This window comes from Coffea eugenioides, chromosome 2 (assembly GCF_003713205.1).
Source record: "Coffea eugenioides isolate CCC68of chromosome 2, Ceug_1.0, whole genome shotgun sequence".
NCBI lineage: Eukaryota > Viridiplantae > Streptophyta > Magnoliopsida > Gentianales > Rubiaceae > Coffea > Coffea eugenioides.
Window position 1 is genome coordinate 78,843,795 of NC_040036.1, and position 21,969 is coordinate 78,865,763.

Consider the following 21,969-nt stretch of genomic DNA (forward strand, 5'->3'; position numbering starts at 1 on the left):
AGCAGTAGCGAGCGCTCACTTGCACTTTGGCTCTCGGGGAAATAATTCGTCGGTTTCATTATTGCTTGTGGTCGTCAATCATCATCGTGATAATCTCATGCTACGGTGGTTCAAATGTCTGAATCCACTTGTTACGTCTACTATCTTATACCACCTGTTGAATCCATCTACCTACGATCTTACATAAGAAACATGGAAGTTTACTGTTGCATGGACTTCTACCGTTTTTATGTATTGTCTAATTTATGACCGTATAATCAAATTTTACAAATTAACGAAAAATTTTTAGTTCTAGGATATTGATTAATTATGTTTGATTAGTAGCCAACTCAACTCCTACATTTAAATGACTTTTATGTGATTGATTAAAATCTCTTTTCCTGTTCCTTTGTAAATTATTTTTCGGAGTCGCATAGAAAAATCAGTTTTCTTCTTTCCCAATTATACGCAACCGTGCACTTGCTTCATTGTCTTCCTTCATTAACCTCAAGATTAGTGGTAGATTTGATAGATTCTTTTTTACCTATTTCCCATAATCATAATTTGGCTCTTCACTTTCGCTTAAGAGAAACGGCAAACTCATTTAACTACTTTTGGTTTAATTTCAACACTTTCCTTGCCAGCTTCTCGTGCTCCTCATCTCTGCTTTTCATAGCGTCTCTTCCCTGCATCCGCGTGCTTATAATCCCCCCCTTCAGTCCTTCTTTTTTGTACCTCTTTCTTCCCATCTTATTTGTCTCCTCTTCACCAGTCTTACTTGTTTTCCTTGCACTCTCTATTTAACTTGCGTCCATCTGCCCCGTATTACTGTCCGATTTGCTCACGCTCCCCTCATCATCAGCATTGCTGTTTCTGCTACTACTCAACCAACAACAAGGTACCTGTTCTGTTCTTCTTTTCGCTTCTCTTTCATCTATTTTTTCCCCTTCTTTCCCGCCCCGTTCGAAACTTGCATGCCTTTTTTACTTGGCTACCTTTGCTGTTAATATTGCTTTTCTCTACTTTCTTTGTTCTACCTTTCTTCCTCTTTTTCTTTTTGCCTCTCCCTTTCCATTCCATACATATACTGCTGCCTTGTGTGCGTGCCTTTTTTTCCTTAGCTTCTTCGCTGCCTTCTGTTACTCCTCAACAAAAACACTCTTCGTCCGCTGTTGCTTGCCCTTGCCTTGCTCGTAGTTTCGTAAGCAAACATTGGGAAGCTCGTTATCTGTCTTCCAAGGCTATTTTGTTTTGTAGTCGCTTCCATTGTTTGCTTAGCCATTTCCAGCTCCATGGATAGGAATTCTATCCGCCGCAAACGCTACCATGATATGCCACCACACCAGAAAGATGCGCTTTTGCGCCGTCGTCGCGATGCTTACGCTACGAAGAAGAGCAGGCTGCTCCCTTCTGTGTCGGACTGTGCCCATGAGCCTGTTGTCGCCTCTCAGGGTTCCCTCCCTCTCCCGCTAGACGCAGGCTTGCTTATTCCTGTCTCTTCCGGCCAGCATTCGCATGGTGCGCCTGTTGTTTCTCACGTTGTCCAGCTTTGTGCCACATCAGCCTCCGTACCTCCACGCCCTGCTTCGCCATCTGCGGCACCGCACGACGCAGGTTGCCCATTACTTCCTTATTTTCTTACGCTAACATATTGCATTCTGTTCTTTTACCTCCCATCATTTCCTCATTTCCTCATTACATGCATTATGTCCCTGTAGCTTCTGCTTCGGGCCAATCTGCCAACCGAAAACGGCGCGCTCCTTCGCGGCTACACAAGATAGCTGCGGAAACCTTGCTATTGCCACCCGCTCCCGATTGCCACCACTGTGGTGCTAAGAGGTTTCACTTAGAACCTCCAAACTTTTGCTGCTCGGGTGGCGAGGTCGCGCTTGTTGGCACGTCCATGCCTTACGACCTCATGCGTTTGTTTATTGGTGACGATGAAGAATGTGAACACTTTAGGCGGAACGTTCGCACTTACAATAACAACGTCGCTTTCACCACTTTTGCTGCCAAGTACGACCGGGAATTGACCAAAAATCATTTTGGTGTATACACATTTCGTTTGCAGGGCCAGGTCTACCACTTTTTGAATAGCTTGGTCTCGCCCGGAAATACGGCTTCAGGCATTCAGTTGTACTTCTTCGATACTGATTCCGAACTTGCACAGCGAGTCGGTGGCTCTCCCAAATTACGTGAATCTACTCTTCGCCTTCTCATGCATGTTTTGTCGGACAACCAGTATGCTAGGTTCTTAAGGGATCTGCGGTCCATCCCAGACCTAGACAGGCACAAAATCATCCTAAACTGCAATCCAACACTTGATCAGCGTGTATACAATCTACCGTCTGCTTCACAGGTTGCGGCTATATGGACAGAAGATGATGTTGTAGACGACACTCATGATAGGTCTGCTCACATCCAAGTATACAGCCACTCAGATACAAGCTACACCATCAAGCATTATTACGCTTGTTATGATAGTTTGCAGTATCCTTTGTTATTTTCACACGGTGAATCTGGCTGGTGCCATGGGATCCAGCGCACTCAGGTTAGGCCTGCTCCCCAACAACGTGGTTCTTCTGGCCACGACACTGTGATCGATCCATCCTCTGTCACCAGTGCTTCCGAATTAGTTCGCCTTGAGCAGAGAGGCAGGTTTTGCTTTGTCCTCAAACAAACCTTATTTAATCTTCGACCTTTTTAATATCCTATTTATTATTACTTACCTTCACTTTCTCTGTGCTTTTCAGCCGCTACTTTGGGTAAAGAGAAGAAGAGCACTGTTACTGCAAGGGAATATTATTGCTATAAGTTGCAGATGCGAGACGGCGATAGGAGTATGCTGTTGCACGCCCTTCGCCTACTGCAGCAGTACTCTGTTGATGTCTACGTCAAAATTGAGACGTCTAGACTTGATTTTCACAGGAAAAAACAAAAAGAACTTCGCACAGAGGCACTTAAGGGTGTGCTGGATAGTGTTTCTGCTGGGGATGTATCTGGCTCCAAGGTTGGCCGTAGAGTCATCTTGCCTGCTTCTTTTATCGGAGGGCCGCGAGATATGAGACGTCGCTATCTCGATGCCATGGCTCTGGTGCAAAAATATGGCAAGCCTGATATTTTTTTAACCATGACATGCAACCCGATGTGGGCAGAAATACAGGAAAATTTACGGTATAAAGAAAAATCCCAAGATAGGCCAGACTTGCTTTCCAGAGTTTTCAGATCAAAGTTTGAGGTGTTGAAGGCCGAGCTTTTGAACAAGAAGCTATTTGGCGAAGTTGCGGCTTGTGTCTACGTGATTGAGTTCCAAAAACGCGGCTTCCCGCACGCTCATCTATTGCTGATTTTAAAACCTCAGTTTAAGCCTCTCAATCCAGAGGCTTATGATAACATTGTTTCTGCTGAATTGCCTGATTCTGCTAGGCATCCTCATTTATTCTCTCTTGTTGTGAAACATATGATCCATGGACCCTGTGGTTCGATGAATCCAAAAAGCCCCTGCATGCGAAATGCCAACTGCAAAAACCATTACCCTAAAGCTTTCTGTCATCAGACTACCCATGCTGATGATAGCTATCCTTCTTACCGAAGGCGTGACGATGGTAAACGCGTTAAGGTCAGGAGATATGATTTAGATAATCGGTGGATCGTTCCGTACAGTCCTTATCTTTTGTCTTTGTTTGACTGCCACATGAATGTGGAAATTTGTTCCACTATCAAGTTAGTTAAATACCTATACAAGTACATATTCAAGGGCCATGATGTTGTCAACTTTCATATTGTAACTCAGGATACTCCTCATGATGTTGATGAAATTGCAGAATTCCAGCGGGGTAGATGGGTTTCCCCCCCCCGAGGCTTTGTGGCGCATCTATGCCTTCCGCTTGAATGAGATGACCCCGGCTGTTTACACGCTCCAGGTCCATCTACCTGATCAGCAATACATCTCTTTCGCTAAAAATGCTGATCTTAAGCAACTTTTAGAGCAGGTTGACTTCTCAAGGACCATGCTAACAGAATTCTTCAAGATGAACTGTACGGACCCAGAGGCTCGAACCCTCAAATGTTTGTATAGAGAATTCCCTGCGCACTTTGTATGGACGCCCTCGTCACGCACATGGTCGACAAGAAGTAGGCGAAAGGTCATAGGTAGGTTGGTGACTGTGAGCCTAAATGAAGGTGATAGGTACTACTTGAGGCTGCTCCTATCGCATGTTCGTGGTCCTAAATCATTCGATGACTTACTGACAGTTGATGGTCGTAAGCTAGACTCATTTAGAGATGCAGCGTTGCAGCTTGGCTTACTAGACTCCGATTCATATATTGAGGACACACTTGAGGAGGCTGCTGGATTTCAAATGCCATCTTCACTTAGGTTCCTATTTGCTACCCTGCTTTTACATTGCGCTCCAACAAATCCTAGGTTTCTTTGGCAAAGGTTTGAGGCAGATATGTCAAGGGATTTTCAACATGCATCTTTGTGCGGTGAACATTCTGCTGCTGAAATAAAGAGAAGGGTTTTGCTAGACATCAATAGAGCCTTGGAACAGATGGGGAGGCATATTTATGATTACCATATTATTCAGGGTGACTTTTCTCTTTATACCCATGACCGTCTGACAAGGGAAGTCCAGAGCGAGCGGAGTGCCGAAGTCACACCAGAAGATTTGCTGACCACATCCAAGTTAAATACAGAACAAAAACATGCATACTCTTTAATCATGCATGCGATTTCCTCTTCGAAAGGTCAGACTTATTTCATCGATGGCCCGGGAGGGACCGGCAAGACATTTTTATACCGTTCCCTCCTTGCTACACTGAGGTCACAGGGACACGTTGCACTTGCTGTTGCAACTTCGGGAGTTGCAGCCTCTATTCTACCTGGTGGCCAGACTGCTCACTCTAGATTCAAAATACCATTGGATTTTTCAGTTACCAAAACTTGCCAACTCAGCAAACAGAGTAGCACGGCCAGGCTGATTACTGATTGTAAGTTGATCCTCTGGGATGAGGCATCCATGGCGAAAAGGGATACTATAGAGGCTTTTGATGCTTTACTAAAGGATATAATGGAGACGGACGAGCCATTTGGCGGCAAGGTTGTGGTGTTTGGCGGTGATTTTCGCCAAACGCTCCCTGTTGTTCCAGGCGCGGCAAAAGAACAGCTAATCAAGTCAAGCCTTGTTAGTTCTTTTCTATGGCCTCAAATGGACAAAGTGAAGCTGACCATGAACATGCGGGCATTCTCGGATCCTTCATTTGCGGCCTTTTTGCTCAGAGTTGGTGAAGGCCGAGAACCCATGGATGCTGATAACCAGATATGCCTTCCAAGCAACATTGTCATTCCATACTTTGGTCCAGAGGTCTCTTTAAACAGGTTTTCTTTTATTTTCCCCTCGATGGTTTTCGGTTTAAGTTTTTATATTGCTCTGAATTTTTTTCTCTTGTGTTGATAATATTAAATCTGCATGAACAGGCTCATTACCTGTGTTTTTCCAGATCTAAATGCCTATTCAGATGATCCTTATAAATTTATCAATCGATGTATTTTGACCCCCAAGAATACTTGTGTTGATGAGCTCAACGATATGATTATTGAAAGCTTTCCTGGACAGCTCCATGTCTACACCAGTTCAGACAAAACCACTGATCAGAAACATCAAGGGGATTATGAAGATTTTCTAAACTCACAGAATCCAAAGGGCCTGCCTCCGCACAAACTATTACTGAAAGAAAATTGTCCGCTTATACTTCTACGGAATATAAACCCAACAGAAGGTTTGTGCAATGGTACGAGGCTTATTTGTAGGCAGCTGCTCCGCAACAGTATCTGTGCTGAAATTGTCCTGGGTCAGCACAAGGGAAAACAGATATTTATTCCCAGGATTCCATTGCAGACTTCAGACAACGAAAGGAATGGAATCCCTTTCATAAGAACACAATTTCCAGTGCGCTTATGTTTTGCAATGACTATCAATAGATCGCAGGGCCAAACTCTTGATTACGTTGGCATTTACTTGCGTGAACCGGTCTTTTCACATGGCCAGTTGTATGTTGCACTCTCAAGGGCTAGAACAGCCAGTGCATTGAAAATTCTTATACTCCCTGGAACTTTTGATGGCATCAAGACGGACTGCAAAACTAGAAATGTTGTCTTTAATGAAATTTTGCAGTTGACTAGCTAGCTATAATGTTTGTCAGCTCAACACAGCATGGTTAATTAATTTTTTGAAGTATCTCTGTGGACAAATTTTTTTGGTCTAATATGCATGTGCATTTAGCTCAAATCTGTCATGACTGAGTGCTATAGATAATTTCTACTTCTTATCTTGTTGTAGGATGGATAGCATAGTTCCTATCAAAGATGTTCCGTTTGGAATGAATAGATGGACTTCGAAGATCACTGTTCAAGAGAGACAGCATATTACTTCATCAATGGACACACCAACAAAGAAGCAAAAGTTCGTCTTTGTCGATGCAGAGGTATTCCCTGCCGCTTGATTTCTTCAATGGTTGACTTTTCATGAGATGTTGCTTAAAAAAGTCATTATCTTCCACCGTTTTGCTGTTTACTTTGAAAGGGGTCGAAGGTTGAAGCAATTATGTTCAATGCTGATATTCCTATCATGAGTCCAAAAATTGAAGTTTATAAGAAATATCTCATTTTCAATGCTGAGGTTAGAAAGATCCCAGATGCGTTTAAGACTCCAGAATTAGCCGCGCAGTGGGTTATCACCACTCGAACTATAGTTGAGGAGGTTGCTGACGATGAAGACATCATTCCTTCAACATTTAACTGCATCAAATTCGCAGATTTGGCACAATTTATGGATCAAAAAGATAAATCAGTTGGTCAGTATTTCACTCTTTCTTGCTTTCCCTTTATGCTACTTTGTTTGTTTGATTCGTATTCTCTGCCATTGACCACCAGACATTCTGGGAATTGTCGTTACTGCCTTGGAGAAAAAGCTCATCAACCGAAAAGAGAAGGATTCTTATGTCCAGAAGTTTGTCATTGTTAATGAAAAGTAATGTGTCGCTTTCTGACATTTTCTTTCTAACCATACTACTACTCGATACTTACGTCTACTCATACAAGTTGACAATTTTTCTATTTGAGCCAGTTTCCAAACAATTATGCTGTCTATGTGGGATGCCTTCATTGAAAATGAGGGTGCACAGATCACGGCAGATCTTCAAAACTATCCTGTTCTTATTGGAAGGAGGTTGAAGGTCCAGAATTACAATGGTAGTTAATTCATTATTTTTGGACATTTCTGCAGCTTTACCGATGCTCATCTTTGCTCTAGCAGCTACCAATGTGGCCATTTCTTTTTTCTCGTTTTACATAGGAGTCTCTCTCACTACGTGGTTCAACTCCGCCATTCTTATCGATCCGCCTGTGCAAGAAGCGAGAGCCCTAAAGAATTGGTTATGCTATTGCATGTTTACAGCATTCTTATATCGTAAAACCGTGGCACTCAACTTGCTCACTCATTGCTGATGTTGGTTGGTTGCAGGGCAATGAGAAACAGTAAGCAGCTTGCTAACATTGTTGATCAGAGAGCGTACAACAAGTTCAATCCTGATATTTCTTTTCGACCAGATCAAAGAATTACTGATATTATAAATATCACACCAAACCAGAGAGTAATGACTTTCTTCCTGTCACAAAAATCTGCCAAACTGTTAAATGAGCGTGTTGTTTATTCATTTAACTCATGTTTTGCAGGCCGTCTGGGTAAAAGTCTCATTCTCTTTTGAAAATATCTTTCAAAGGCTTTGGTACATGGCCTGTGAGAAGTGTTTCCGCTCCACCAGTGCAGATCATGGAGTTATATTCATGTGCAATACTTGCAACAAAAAATACAAAGCTGCACCAAGGTCGGCTTCGTTACCTTTCATTATTTACATTTTCAATATAGATTCTGCTATTTTTTGTGTCTTATAGTTTTTACTATAACTTCAGATGTCGCATTGATGTTGACCTGGCTGATGACAGTGGAACTATAACGGCTACGCTATTTGGTGATTTGGCAGAAAAACTACTGACATTTACGGCTGTTGAAGCAATGGAACACTTCAACCAGGTTTGGAAATGCATAATATGGAACTTCCATTATACAAGTCTTATTTACAATCAGTCAAGACCTAACTTTGCCTTGGAAATGCAGAATCTCGAACTTCCGTTGGGAAAGTTGCACCAACAGTTGAAAACTAAAAAATTCTTAGCCCATGTCAAGCCTGTGCAGACTCCTCTAGCAAATGGAAAGCGCCGCTATACAATGCAGCACTATGAAGAAATCTCTGATGGAGCTCATTCAATCCCAACCGTTGAAGAAGAGAGCTCCTTTCCAAAAACTAAGCTTTCTCTCATTGATAGATTCAACAATTGTGATGCTCCACAGGAAACCGCCTCATCGAATTCCGAAGCTAGCAAAAACAAAAAAGCCAGGAAAAATTAGGGGGAAAAAAACCTGGTATACCTAAGGCTTTTGCTCACATTTTTCCTTTCTGCAAGATGATTGCCACTAGAGTTATCCAAACTCATTTTTTCAGCTGGTTTTTGATAGTATTGCGGCCTGTATTAATTAACTAGCCATGTTCTTTTACAATTATGCTCGTCAAACTGAGTACTGAAATGCATTATGGTGTGGAAGCAAATTTGGTATTTTTCCCTCATCATGCCTTGTTTGTTACTGCGAATAGCCACCATGCCATATACGTAGTTGTTACTTGCTTTGGCCACAAAATCTATCGAAACGGGATCATTTGACCGGTTTTCCTTTAAATGCTAAAATATGAACTTTACAACCACAAGTTCAGAACTGTCTTTCCGTTTTTTTTACGCATATTCAAACCTTCTCTTCTTCATACTTAATGCGAAATGACAGCTTTGAAAGCACTCCAGCTTTTGTGAAGTTCTAAGAAATCAAAGCGCTATTGTCATAACCATTGTGATTATCAAAGACTTCTTTTATAATATCACAAGTCATGCAACCCATAGTGCCATTTATTACTCTGTTAGTTTCAAAGTTTTAAGGCATTCTTTGCCTACAATCACTAATGAACCTGCCAATATTAATTGAAACACTTAATATTAACACATTAACTACAAATAGTTCCCCAACCAACTAATCTGGTCTCCCAGGCTACGAATGCGTTCTTGTACATAATATATAAATGAACCGTGCCATGAAGAATATGAACTTATGCATCTCATACAAATGGAGGAGCTGGAGAGTGTTGGTTCTTCCAGTTTGTTAGCCAAAGATAGAGCTGCAAAGGGATGCTGGTTCTTATTTAGATTTACTGAGCCTGAACAGGTACTAAGAAGTTTTACCATTTTGCTGCTATTAGCATACCGTGCCATCTCATATCGCTTCTCATGCAGCTTTTATTTACATATACACTGCAGATATTGCCTATTCCATTTCAAGGCCTTCTAATCAAACACCGATGTAGCCAGCTAACTATAAGAGAAGGGTACAGAACTTGGATTATCAAGCTTCAGCGGCAGTCATTCGCTGAAGGATGGCAAGAGTTTTGCCACAGCAACATCATCAAGGAAAATTACTTTTTCTTGCTCCGACATTCTGGTCACCTAATCTTCGATGTCATCCATTTTTGTGAGGACAAAAAACAAGTATACATGCCATGGACAGATCCTCTGCCTAATATGCTGCATTCCCAGCTGTCCCTCGAGTTCGGAAGTTGAGGGCTAAACATTTTTTTTCTGTATCAGCCATTTTTTTTTTTTATAAATTTGTTTCTCTCATGCGAGTGTCCTTTACTTCCAGGTGATGAACAGCAGAAAATGCTACGCCAGCGAGTGTCATCATCCATCAGGCCTGATTTCGTACAAACCTTAACCGAAGGCGTGTGTTTCTATCAGTTCATTGACAAACTGAATCGGCATAATTTTGTAAGTTTAATATATAGATTTATTTAATTTTTTACATCTATATCCCACAACACGCTTAGCTCTTGGTCCATGCAATGCTAGAAAGTCCCAAGGTTTGTTGCTCAGTTCGTCCATAGCACAAAGACTCCTTCGGTTACTCTGAGGACTGGAAACAAAACAATAACTGTTTCAATGCGTGGAAGACAATTTACGGACAACTGGAACATCTTTGTGGCAGAGCACCAACTACAGTTTCGAGAAGTTTTGGTCTTTGTTCCTGAATCTGTTACTACCTACACTGTTATAATCTTTGATAGACACGGTGCAGAAAAACATTTCCCATGGTATAACAGCTTTTATGTGTATTCTACCATGGGAGATGCCACAACTTAGTTTTATCCTAATGACTTTTCTAATGCACGTGTAGTTTGAAATCTCCATGTATTCCTTTGTTGTCCATTTTCTCCGTGAATGTTTGTGGTCCACATCATGCATTTCCCATTAAATAAAATTTGCGTATTTTACACCTATCCTTACAAATTTGCTGTCTAGCTTTTGATCCTGGGCATATATACAATTTTCCACCGTGCGCAAGCACGGTGATCGTCTCCTAGTTACAACTAAAGCGAGGACATGGAAATTTATTGTAGTACCCCTACTTTCCGATACGTGACGTAGCTCTCCTTTGAGGAAACTGTGATTTGTTTCCCATTTTTTATTTCCCACTCCTATCTTGATAGGTGAAGACAAAAGATCTATTATATGGTATAAGGCAGAAGATTTCCACCGCAGGTCATTTTGATTAACCGCATGGACTTCTACTGCTTTTATGTGCTGTCTAATTTATGACCATAAGATCAAGTTTTATAAATTAATGAAAAACTTTTAGCCCTTCGATATTGATTAATTACATTTGATTAGTAGCTAATCCAACTCTTACATTCAAACAGGTCCTTGATGTGATCGATTAAAAGTCTCTTCTCTTGTTCATCTATAAATTGTTTCTGAAAGTTGCACGGGAAAATCAACTTTCTTCCTTTTTAATTGCACTCAACCGTACACTTGTTTCATTGCTTGCCTTCACTGTCCTCAAGATTAGCGTTGGATTTCATAGATCCTTTTTTTTATTTTTTTATTTTTACCTATTTCTCATAACCATAATCTGGTTTTTTATTTTTGCTTGAGAGAAACTGCAGATTCATTTGACTACTTTTGGTTTAATTTCAATTAATGCTATGTTACTATTAAATTGGTAATGCATTCATAGTGTATCTGCTTTCTCTCCTTTTTTGATATTATCATGTCACGCAATTCTGATTCAAAATTTTTATCTAAATCACAATAATTAGGGGGCTAACTTCTTTCCTTATAAAATTGGTAGGAGGGGGAGAGGTGAGTCGACTAACTTCATGGATGGAATTTTTTTAGTAGCAAATTTTAATTTTCCTCATATAATTTTGTTTATTATGTACTAAAAAGATATGTTGCTATATATTCAACTAAGCTGTTAGGGGCCAGGCTGTGCAAGGCACAGTTGAGGTGCCTCTGGTCAACTAAATGAATTTCCCAAAAACAGCTTGATGGATATTTCTACCATCAACCGTTCTACATAGGTATAGTAAAAGCATTGAAACAACTCATAGCAAAAGAAAGGGAAAAAATACCAAAATTTGGAATATTCCAGCTGTTAAAGGGGTAAAGAGAGTAGATGTTAAAGTAGTTAAATTGTGCAAAAAAAAAAAAAAAAAAAAAAAAAAAGGAAAGTAGCAATCTGAAATGCCCATTTCCTTCCCCTGCGGTGGCATCAAATGTTGGACCCATTTAAAGTCAGGCTAAAGAAATGGGCTGAGAAGCGGTGGTTCTCTCGAATTCTTGGATAGGAACCGACGAAAAATTGTTGCAGCAGTCCCCACCGCTGCAATGTGTTACGTCTTTCGTCTGTGTCTCGCATCGAGAATGGTATAAATCTCGGCCTCATCTTCCTAACAAGTGCACTGAAAATAATAAAAAAAATAATTAAAAAATATATCAATAATACAAGTAAATAAAATTTAATAAATAATTTTCCCACCTAGCAGACTTGATCCTCTCTAACCACTCTTCGGATTTATTTTTATATTTGCAAGGGAGGTAAGACGTGTATGTCGTAAAGGAGTATATGACATGCATTGCATTCTTTGCATATTTTAGTCCAATCCATTCCCTAATCCCTTGTTTTTTTTTTTTTTCATAGATCTAGCTCCTGTCTTTATGATTTGATCATCTCCACATTCTTTTTTTTTCTTTTATTTTTCACCCCTCTTTTAAGAACATACCGGATTGCTGTTCCTTCTGCCTCAACAGCAGAGCACTATTCATGTTATGTTCTGTTCCATGGAACGCAAAGTTGGAGCAATAGCCGATGCTGACAAGACATAGTGGCGGATATGTAAAACGCATTTTATTGTTTTTCGTCTTTTGTTACATTTCCTTTCATAAAAGAAATTTACACCAGAGTGTGCTGGATTGACAGTATTTAATCCATCATTAGATCCTGCACGCAATCAAATTGACTTGATTACCAAAGCAATCGAGCTCGAATTCAGCTGAACCTGCGTTTAGTTTCCAACTAATAAATCAACTAGCAATGAGGTCAAAATTAGTAATATTGGTAATAAAAAAAATTTTTTGGTCTTGCTCCGAGCAAAATATAGAACGGGAAGGGTTTAATAAGGATTCGAAGGAAAAACCTCAAGAGCTTCGCAAATGAGAGGAGAGTCTATGAATGGCAAGTTTAAGTGGTGAATGTAAGCTGGTTCAAACCACTGATTCTATTAAAAAAAAAGGTCAGTAACTACTTAGGTTGTGTTTGGATTGCATTTTTCGTGATTTTTCATGGAAAAATTACTGTAGCGATTTGATGTATGTGAGGGAAAAAGGTAATAGGGAAATGTGATCACGGAAAATGACATAATTTTTCGACGGAAACCGACAATCCAAACAAGGCCTTTTAGTTTTTCTTTGAATAAGAGGTCGAAAGTTAGAATCCACCCGCACTAAAAAAATTCAAAAGAGATACCAAAATACTCATTTGGTTTAATTAGATTCTTATATTTATTAGTCAATATTATAGTTGTCGTAAAAAAAAATCATAAATTAATTCAATAGATAACAACGAATTATTTTCTCATAAAAATGAATGGTATTTGAATTTCGTGATCCATGTAATGACTAATATTGGTGAGTAATTTATAAATACTCCTGTAAGTAAGCGATTTTTAATTCCGGAAGCATGTCTCATTGGTAGCTAAAACCACTCAAATTTTCTCTCTACGAACAAAAAATAAAAGAATAAAAAATATAAGCCAAGCCAAGCCAAGCTGCGTGAGATGAGAACAGACAAACGAAGCAAAAGGCAAACCCACGTCAGTGTAAGTAACGGGCAACTGCCCCCATTTACGTACATTCATTGCTACCGATCCCACGCCCACTTCCTTCAATTTCTCTCTCTCTTTAGCTTTCGTCTTTCTTTTGGCTTCATTAGCATAGGCTGTATAGCAAACAACCCCCATTATTATTTTAGTTGCGAAAAAACCTCACTTCTTTTTAAAAAAAAAAAAAAAAAAATCTCCTAAACTGAAGAAGCTAAATTTGTTAATAAGTTTAATTTGCACCAACTCATCATCTTCCGCTCCACCTCATTTCATTGCACAGACCTCACTGTCCTTTTCTCTTTTTCTTCTTTTCTTTGAAAGGGTCTTCTCTGATCACCTAATTAAATTAAAGCCCAAAACTATGAAACAATTGAATGGTAGCTACAACCTTAATGTCAAGAAGAACCCATTTTCCTCAATTCTTGTTAAGTTTGTCATTTGTTTTCTATTACTTGGGCTTGCTTATCGTCTGTATTCCTCAAGTTACGTGCAGTTCTCCCCTGTTGAGGTTACTACTGAAACAACAACAACGATTAATGGTGACGATGATGTGGGCCCCCAGTCATTGCCACCTCCGGTGATCAGCGGGTTACCGCCGGTTTCCACCATTGATCCTCCTCCGGAGGCTGTTGATGTCAACAAGAATACAACCTCTCAGGCTGGTTAGTCCATAATTCTCCTTTAATTTCTTTTAAACCCTTCAATGCATGACTGAATAATTTGTTGAACTATTGTTATTATTCTATGTTTTAAAGAAATCATGCATGGAATTTATTCTCATGCTTTTGGGGGTCTCTGCATAGAATTATTGTGGGATGCTGTGAATTTGTGCATTCTCAAATTGGATTCTTTAGCACTTCTGTGGAGATTATTCTCATTTACTGGTGCATTTTTAGGTAAAGAGGGTATCTTTCCATGTTCATCTAACTTTAGGAGAATGGTTTCAGATTCCAGGAATAAAGATGAAATTATGCTTCCCTGTGAGTAGTGCTGGCGAGGAAAGCTTTTCCCCTGTTAACTTTTCTTTTTTCCTGTATTTTTTCTTTTTCTTTCTTTGTTGCAATTCTCTACAAATTTCTACTGCATGTTAGAACCTTTGCGAGCAACCCTCTTTCCTTTCAAGAACTATTTTTCTTTTCCCTTTTTTATGTTTTTTTTTTTTGGGGGGGGGGGGGGGGGGTTGCAGTGGGGAGTGCTGGGGCGGATGAGTGGTTTTGAAGGTACGGGAGCTTTTTGCGGTTTACTTTGGATCATCAGTCTCTATCAAATGGTAATTGTGCTTTTTTTTTTCCTGTCCGCAGATTAAGGATCCTTACTTGAATTTTTTGAGTAGAATGATATTTGTTATTTGTCGCTGTCAATCATTATTTTGTATCTATTGATTATTCTTAACTTCTAAAGCATGCCTTGTGATATTAATGTTTGCTGTTGTGGTGAGCCCACTCTACTATATCCACACCCTGTGAAAGGGTATTGCAGAGTGATATTGAATTCAATGATGTCTGTGTTGTAGCAGGAAAATGTAATCTATTTGTAGGAGATTGGGTTCCGGATTCTACTGGTCCATATTACTCCAATAGTACGTGCTCTTTGATTGAAGGCCATCAAAATTGCATGAAGAATGGCCGTCCCGATACCGGTTACATCTATTGGAGATGGAATCCAAGAGACTGTGATTTACCCAAGTTTAACGCAAAACGGTTTCTGGATTTTGTGAGGAACAAATCATTAGCCTTTATTGGTGATTCAATAATGCGTAATCATTGCCAATCATTGGTTTGCACTCTTTCTCAGGTATAATTTGAGCTTTTTCAAGTCCATGGATATCTGTATTCCTCTAATTTGTGTCTGGCAGTGTTCTGTGATGATCTCTTTAATATTTTTCGTTGGTTCTTAACTAGTAATTAGTATGATGAACATGATCAGATTTACGTTGAAGTGGTTCTTTGGTCATATTTTCATCTAAATCAGTGGGAAATCATCTGCAGTCTAAAATTTTCCTGTTTTATACGTGAAGTTAATGAAAACAAGAGATTTTGTTGGGTCTCATGGTAAGGTTCTTTTTCTTTGAATTGGAGCTTTCACAACATTGCATTCTACTACCATAATTAGAAATGACAGATAATCAACATTTGCATATGGTTGGAGTCATATCTGCTTAGTCATGCAGCTGAGACATGCTCTTTCCAATTAGGACATTAGTCAATATCAAAATGAAATATCATACCAATAAGCCTTGAGGTTTAAGATTTTTAGATCACTTCCTCTCTGGTGCCAAATTTCCTTGATTGCGGTGACCCATGACCTGTAATAACCAACCTTTAAGGTTACCATCCATGGATACCTCTGTCCACTAGCTACTGCCATAATTATCTTTCCATAGTCTTCATGAGAAAAAGATTTCTGAAGTTTACTTCATGGGGGAGGCTGCATGCTTGTTCTTGGCGAAAGACTTGGCACTTAGTAATATCAGCCATTTTGGGAAATTCAATCACTAGATATTATCCTTTAGTAAATTCAGATTTTTCTGTGTCTTATTCTTCCCCATTTTGCCCGTATGAAATCAGTTCATTACTGCCTCACTCATTTCACTATAGCCCATTTTATTAAATACCATTTGGTCTAATCTTTAGTCAGAATCTGCCCATTTCAAAGCACTTACATGTGGCAGGTGGAAGAAGCTGTGGAGGTCTACCATGACAAGCAATACAAGAGCAAGAGATGGTCTTTCCCTGCTCACAACTTTACTTTGTCTGTTATTTGGTCTCCATTCTTGGCCAAAGCCACCATCTTTGAAGACGACAATGGGATGTCAACAGACATAATTCAGCTCCATCTTGATGAATTGGATGCAGTGTGGACACAACAGTATAACAATTTTGATTACCTAGTGACTGCCGGGGGAAAATGGTTTCTCAAAGCTGCGGTTTACTATGAGAACAATACAATTGTTGGCTGCCATAACTGCCAGAGAGAGAATATTACAGAAGTAGGATTCTATTACGCCTATGGCAAGGTAATAAATTCTACCCTAAAATTTATTACAAGCTCAAAGCACAGGGTGTACGCATTCCTCAGAACTACAACTCCTGATCACTTTGAGAATGGTGAATGGCACAATGGTGGTTATTGCAACAGGACGAAGCCATTTAAAGAAGGTGAGGTTGACATGAATCCCATAGATGAAATGTTGCGTAAGGTTGAATTAGAAGAGTTTGAGATGGCATCGACTATTGGATCTCAGAATGGGATAACCTTGAAATTATTTGATACAAGTTATCTTTCTTTACTGAGGCCTGATGGGCACCCAGGGGCTTACCGGCATTTTCAGCCATTTGCTGGAAAGGATAAGAATGTAAAAGTCCAAAATGATTGTCTCCATTGGTGCTTGCCTGGGCCCGTAGACTCTTGGAATGATTTGATGCTGAATGTGCTGCTGAACAGTTGAAAATTGTGATGATTAAGCCAGAAATCTTGTGTGCACTATATTTTTGGGTGTTTTGAATGATCCTGATGGTCTCAAAGAAGGAAAAGGTTTCTCCATTTTCGAATGGCTATACCAGCATCGAGATTTTTTGCAGATTGCATTTCCTAATCTGATGCCTAGTGTGCGTACAGTGTAGAGCGATGCTCAGAAAGATTGAAGCCAGTTTCACTTGTAGCCTTTTGTTTTCCTGGGTATATAGAAAATGGAGTCATGATTATGAGGCCCATGTAGAATCATAGATTCAGATCAAGAGTAAACATGAGATTTGTGGCTCATAAGATTCATAATTTTGTCTATAACATCTCCATTCTTTTGGAAGCACCGCCAATTTTACTCCTCAGTGATGCCAGCATGCGATCTATTAAAGAATATCAACACTATTACATCAATTTTAAGCGGCAGATGTAAGTTAATATTGCTCCAGCCATCATGTCAATAGGGATGGTTTTAAGCCTTTGCATTTGTTGGGACACTGGGGAGAAAACGAAGCAAGAAAGTCCTAATTACAGAGGTTGAGACATTAAAATATAGAGGTTCTGAGTTTTAATTCCTTTGCTCCCTCCGGCTTCTTAAATCCCACCCCTTCCTTGCTAAGAAAAAAAGAATTTAAAAGTCCGAATTGCAGAGATTTTTTCTATCCTTTCTCCCCTTAAACATGAATTTGACAAATCTTCTTCATTGCTCTACTCAGAAGTCTGGAAGCAACCACGCATCCAACAGAGCGCAAGTAGTGCAAATTGTGATTTATGTTGAGTTTGTTGGATTTGGATGCATCTTGACTATGAGCCTGTGAAAACCAAACTCCAATCCTCTACTGACAAAACTAATGCGCAAACTGCAAATTCAAGTCAGTCTGTGGATTGCCGAAAAGCTCATGCAGTGACATGGAATGAAATTTTGCCAGCCTAGGTCTTCAAACAAATACTACTAGTAGTTATGAAACCATGCATTCTCTTCAAGAAACAAGAACAGCAAAAGAGAAAGAACCTAGCTTGCAAGACTTTTACTTTTTTCAATACATGCAGATATGTCACGGGAGCCATGAAACTACTTGTGCCACCGGAACCACCTTTGCCACCTCCAAGACAACAGGCAGAGAAGAACTGGAAAGCAACTTTTGGTGGACGAAAGCAATCCTGCTGTGATTCCTGTTTTGCGCAGCAGTGAATTCATCACCCATACGGACGAAAATGAACTCATTTCAGGCAACAAGTCTACACAAGTTTCACGTGAAATATTCAGTTCAGTTCTACATGATGTACTAAGTTCTGCCATATACAGCAAAAAGATGGGAGGAGGAAAAGCTCAGACTTGCTAGAGAAAAACCAGGAAAAACAGTTGATGATGGAGAGTTTTATGGTATAGTCTTATAACAGGATAATTCCTCATTCTTTTTGAGAAATAACAACGATATAACGGGATCTAGCACACTGTATTCCTTTTTGACAAGTCACATTCTCCATATTTGTACCGAATCTGTCCAAATCTTACCAAAAGATTGAGAAGGCAGCCCAAAAGATGTTTACATCAATAAGAACTGAACAACTGCAGGTTATCCATCCAAACTGAAAGAAAATTCTACATGTAACTGGCAAAAATCAACTTATCCAAACAAATATTTATTCCAACATAAACTCAAAAACATCAGTTCTGATAACATGCCCAGAAATAGACACTGAAAGCCAGGTTAAATCACATTGAAGAAGGATTTTTTTCCCCTCTTATTTCCTCTTCACTTGGATGCAGGCAGAGTTTCTTGTTTCCTTGGATCTGGCTTAAGGAACCAATCCTACATTACAATGAATACATATAGAAAATATGAGAATAAGAAACTGAATCCAAGCAAAGACATATATATATATAAAAGTTCAAGCATCAAGAGGAAGATGAAGAAGTAATTATAACCCCAATTATTTTAATGTGGAGTTGGTACAAGGGTTCAACATATGGTAGTATATGAAACGGGGAAGCTTCTCAACAAGTCACAAAAAGTGCCAGAATACTATTTAGACACAGAAGGGATAACTACTTAATACTTATTTGTGCTTAACTTCTATGCTTGGTCACAAACTTCACTCAGTTTAGGCTGTAAACTGGTACTCAATGCGTTCAAGCTCAGATGGGCAAACTATCTAACTACTAGATAGAAATGCTTTTGGCATCTAGAGGCATGATACGGCAAGAAAATTTGTTAAAACACTGGCTCTTAAACCATCTAATGACATGTAACAAGAGCCTTCATTTTAGTAACTTTGCCGATACTTGATCAATATCCTGAAGTATCAAGACCAAATATACACCCAGTACTTGTGCCCCTTCCCTCCTGTGTCATGCGATACCTCAAGGGAATTACTTGACTTCTATATTCGTAAACTTTCCTAGCAGCACTAATGCATATGAGCGGCACTAAGTTTTACAGTCTTATTAATTGAAAAAAAGAAAAAGTTTTACAGTCTTATCATGATCCAAAGGCAGAGAAATCAATTGGAGGCCTGCCCAGAGGAAATGCTTCAATTGACCAAAGAATTTTGGGGTATCAAACATTACTAGTTCCTTTTGCAATTGTAAAAATCCAAGCTCCAACTTCAACACTAAAGAGCATCGTCAAAGACCAAATTGGCTTGATCTAAATAGCTCTAGTGGCCAATAACACTTGCTGGATACTTTGCTTATCGCAGAACATACTAACAAAAGTTAGGCTTCAACTACTGCATCTATAAACGAACCAAGCCAAAACCTAATTCCAAAATATTCAAAAGTTAATCAGCCCATCCCCATTCAAACATGGTACATAAACAACTTATAACTAGACAGATAGGCAGAAGAACAACATGCATTCTTTAATTCTTAAATCTTAAAAACAGCGACTCAAAACACACAACGTTTTGCGATCTAAAACCAATTTCAAAATTAACATAAGAAATAGGAAATCTTATGGGGCTATTGCATCTGATTCAAGGAAAACAAAAAAGATAAGAAATTGATGAAAGTATTAGCATAAAAGCAGGAAAAAAAAAAAGAGAAAAGAAAAGGCATACATTTTCGATGAAGAGGTAGTTGGCGACGACAACAGCGCCGACGATTGAACCCAGAATGGCAACTGGGCCTGTTAGCAAACTCCATTTCCTGTGTATCATCTTCCCCTTCCCACCAACTCTGCTTCTCCTTCGATTTACCCTATTCGCTATTGGGTAATTCCTCCCTTATCCTTCTTCTAACCTTCACAGTTCCCCAAATAACTACTGCCCGCATACCCGCAACCCCCCCCCCCCCCCCCGGGCACAAAAAAAAAAAAAAACAAAAAGCTCATTCCCTCGAAAAGGATAAATATTATTAACCTCCCCAAAAGTTTTGCTAAATTACATAGGCTAGTTTTTGTGTTTCTAAAATTACATTGACCCCCCAATCAATTGTGTACAAGTACACTTTCAATTAAACCCCAAAAACCAGTTCTGCCCAAATTTTTAATTTTTATTAAGCCTTTTTACTACCCTGTGCTTGGTATGTATCAAATTCTCAAATTATCTTGTACCACTTACTAAGTGACTAGTACAAGATATAAATTAGTATTTGGTTATAATTGTCTTTCAAGATACAAGATAAATTGACATGTAAGAATATTTATATATTTTATTATTTTTTGTTGTAGCAACTACAAATTCAAAAGGTTAAAAAGGATGGAGAGATTATTACGAGTCTCGCAGGGTGTGTTTATGCGTTTCTTTTTTTCCTTTTTTGTGGGCATAAAACTAAATTCGCATCTCTTGCAATAGTATTATTAATTTAGGGTTAATTACATTTACCTCCCCTGAGGTTTGACCATATTACCAATCAATCCCTGTAATTTGTCCAAATAACGGTATCACCCTTTGAATGATCAAACATTTAACAAAAACCCCCTTAATGCCGAAAATGCCCTTATTGAGGCCATATTGCATTAAAAAAAGAATATATTTTTATTTATTAACCTTCAAGTAATCCAAAAAAATAGAAAAAGTTTTTGCTTATTATTTTATAAAAATCATATCTTTACTTCCATAAATAGTTTTGAATCAATAATTATTTTAAATCTTAAAAATGAATATTAAAAATTAGATAAATTGAAAGAAAAATAAAAAAGAAGAAATTATTTTAAATCCTCAAGTATGGTTCGAATTTGTGGTTCAAGGCATGTTGCGGAGAGCACAAGGCATGTTTTCCTCAATTTGAACCATACTCCAGGAATTAAAATAATTTCTTCTTTTTTTATTTTTCTTTCAATTTATCTAATTTTTAATATTCATTTTTAAGATTTAAAATAATTATTGATTCAAAACTATTTATGGAAGCAAATATATGGTTTTTATAAAATAATAAGCAAAAACTTTTTTCTATTTTTTTGGATTGCTTCAGGGTTAATAAAATAAAAATATGTTCTTTTTTTAATGCAACATGGCCTCAATAAGGGTATTTTCGCCATTAAGGGGGTTTTTGTTAAATGTTTGATCATTCAAAGAGTGAGACCGTTATTTGGACAAATTACAAGGATTGATTGGTAATATGGTCAAACCTCAGGGGAGGTAAATGTAATTAACCCATTAATTTATTAGTGTGAATTTGAATGGTACCCCTGCCCTCTATTTTTTTCCCCTGAATTATTGCCTTAAATTGAACTAAGGAGATCTAATTCCCTAAATTACAACTTAACAAGGAACTTATTGTAGTGGCCAATTCGCTCAAAACGAGTTGATTTTTCTATCCTTATGTCAATTTCTCAAAAGCATGTAGTATTTTGTTCTTTTCTCTTTTTTTATTTATTTATGGGAGTGGATGATAAATACACTGTTTGTCAAGTCTTTTGCATAAAGGTGTTTATCTAAATGTATGGTTAAAGTCATCACGGCACGAATACTTACTCGATGGATACTCTTATGAAAAAAAAAAAATTTCTAATGATTGTCTAATGGGCATTGATTAGTATACTTATATCACGTCTAATCTACCATATGAATTCATTCATACACTGACAATTATTATCCTATCCTATATTTATATGCTTTTATGGTTAACATTACTTTTTTCAAAATATGATTAACTGGTGCTCATTACTATAAGCTCTAATTGACCCTAAAATAACTTACTTTTTTTTTTTGTCAATCGTCATTTTATCGATAATATCCTACACTATTCTAATCTAAGGGGGA

The 21,969-nt window shown here is 38.6% G+C and overlaps 1 protein-coding gene across 2 annotated transcripts; it reads left to right on the forward strand.

Annotated features, from left to right (window-relative positions):
* Window positions 1-13,360: 13,360 nt before the first annotated feature.
* LOC113761926 (protein trichome birefringence-like 25) lies at window positions 13,361-17,123 on the forward strand. Of its 2 annotated transcripts, none has more exons than XM_027305114.1 (3): window positions 13,361-13,961; window positions 14,813-15,093; window positions 15,971-17,123. In XM_027305114.1, the coding sequence occupies exons 1-3, from the start codon at window positions 13,661-13,663 to the stop codon at window positions 16,745-16,747; spliced, it is 1,359 nt and encodes a 452-aa protein (XP_027160915.1). In that variant the 5' UTR covers window positions 13,361-13,660; the 3' UTR covers window positions 16,748-17,123. The 2 variants fall into 2 exon arrangements, with proteins under 2 accessions (XP_027160915.1, XP_027160916.1); XM_027305115.1 differs by having other exon boundaries at window positions 14,816-15,093.
* Window positions 17,124-21,969: the final 4,846 nt, after the last annotated feature.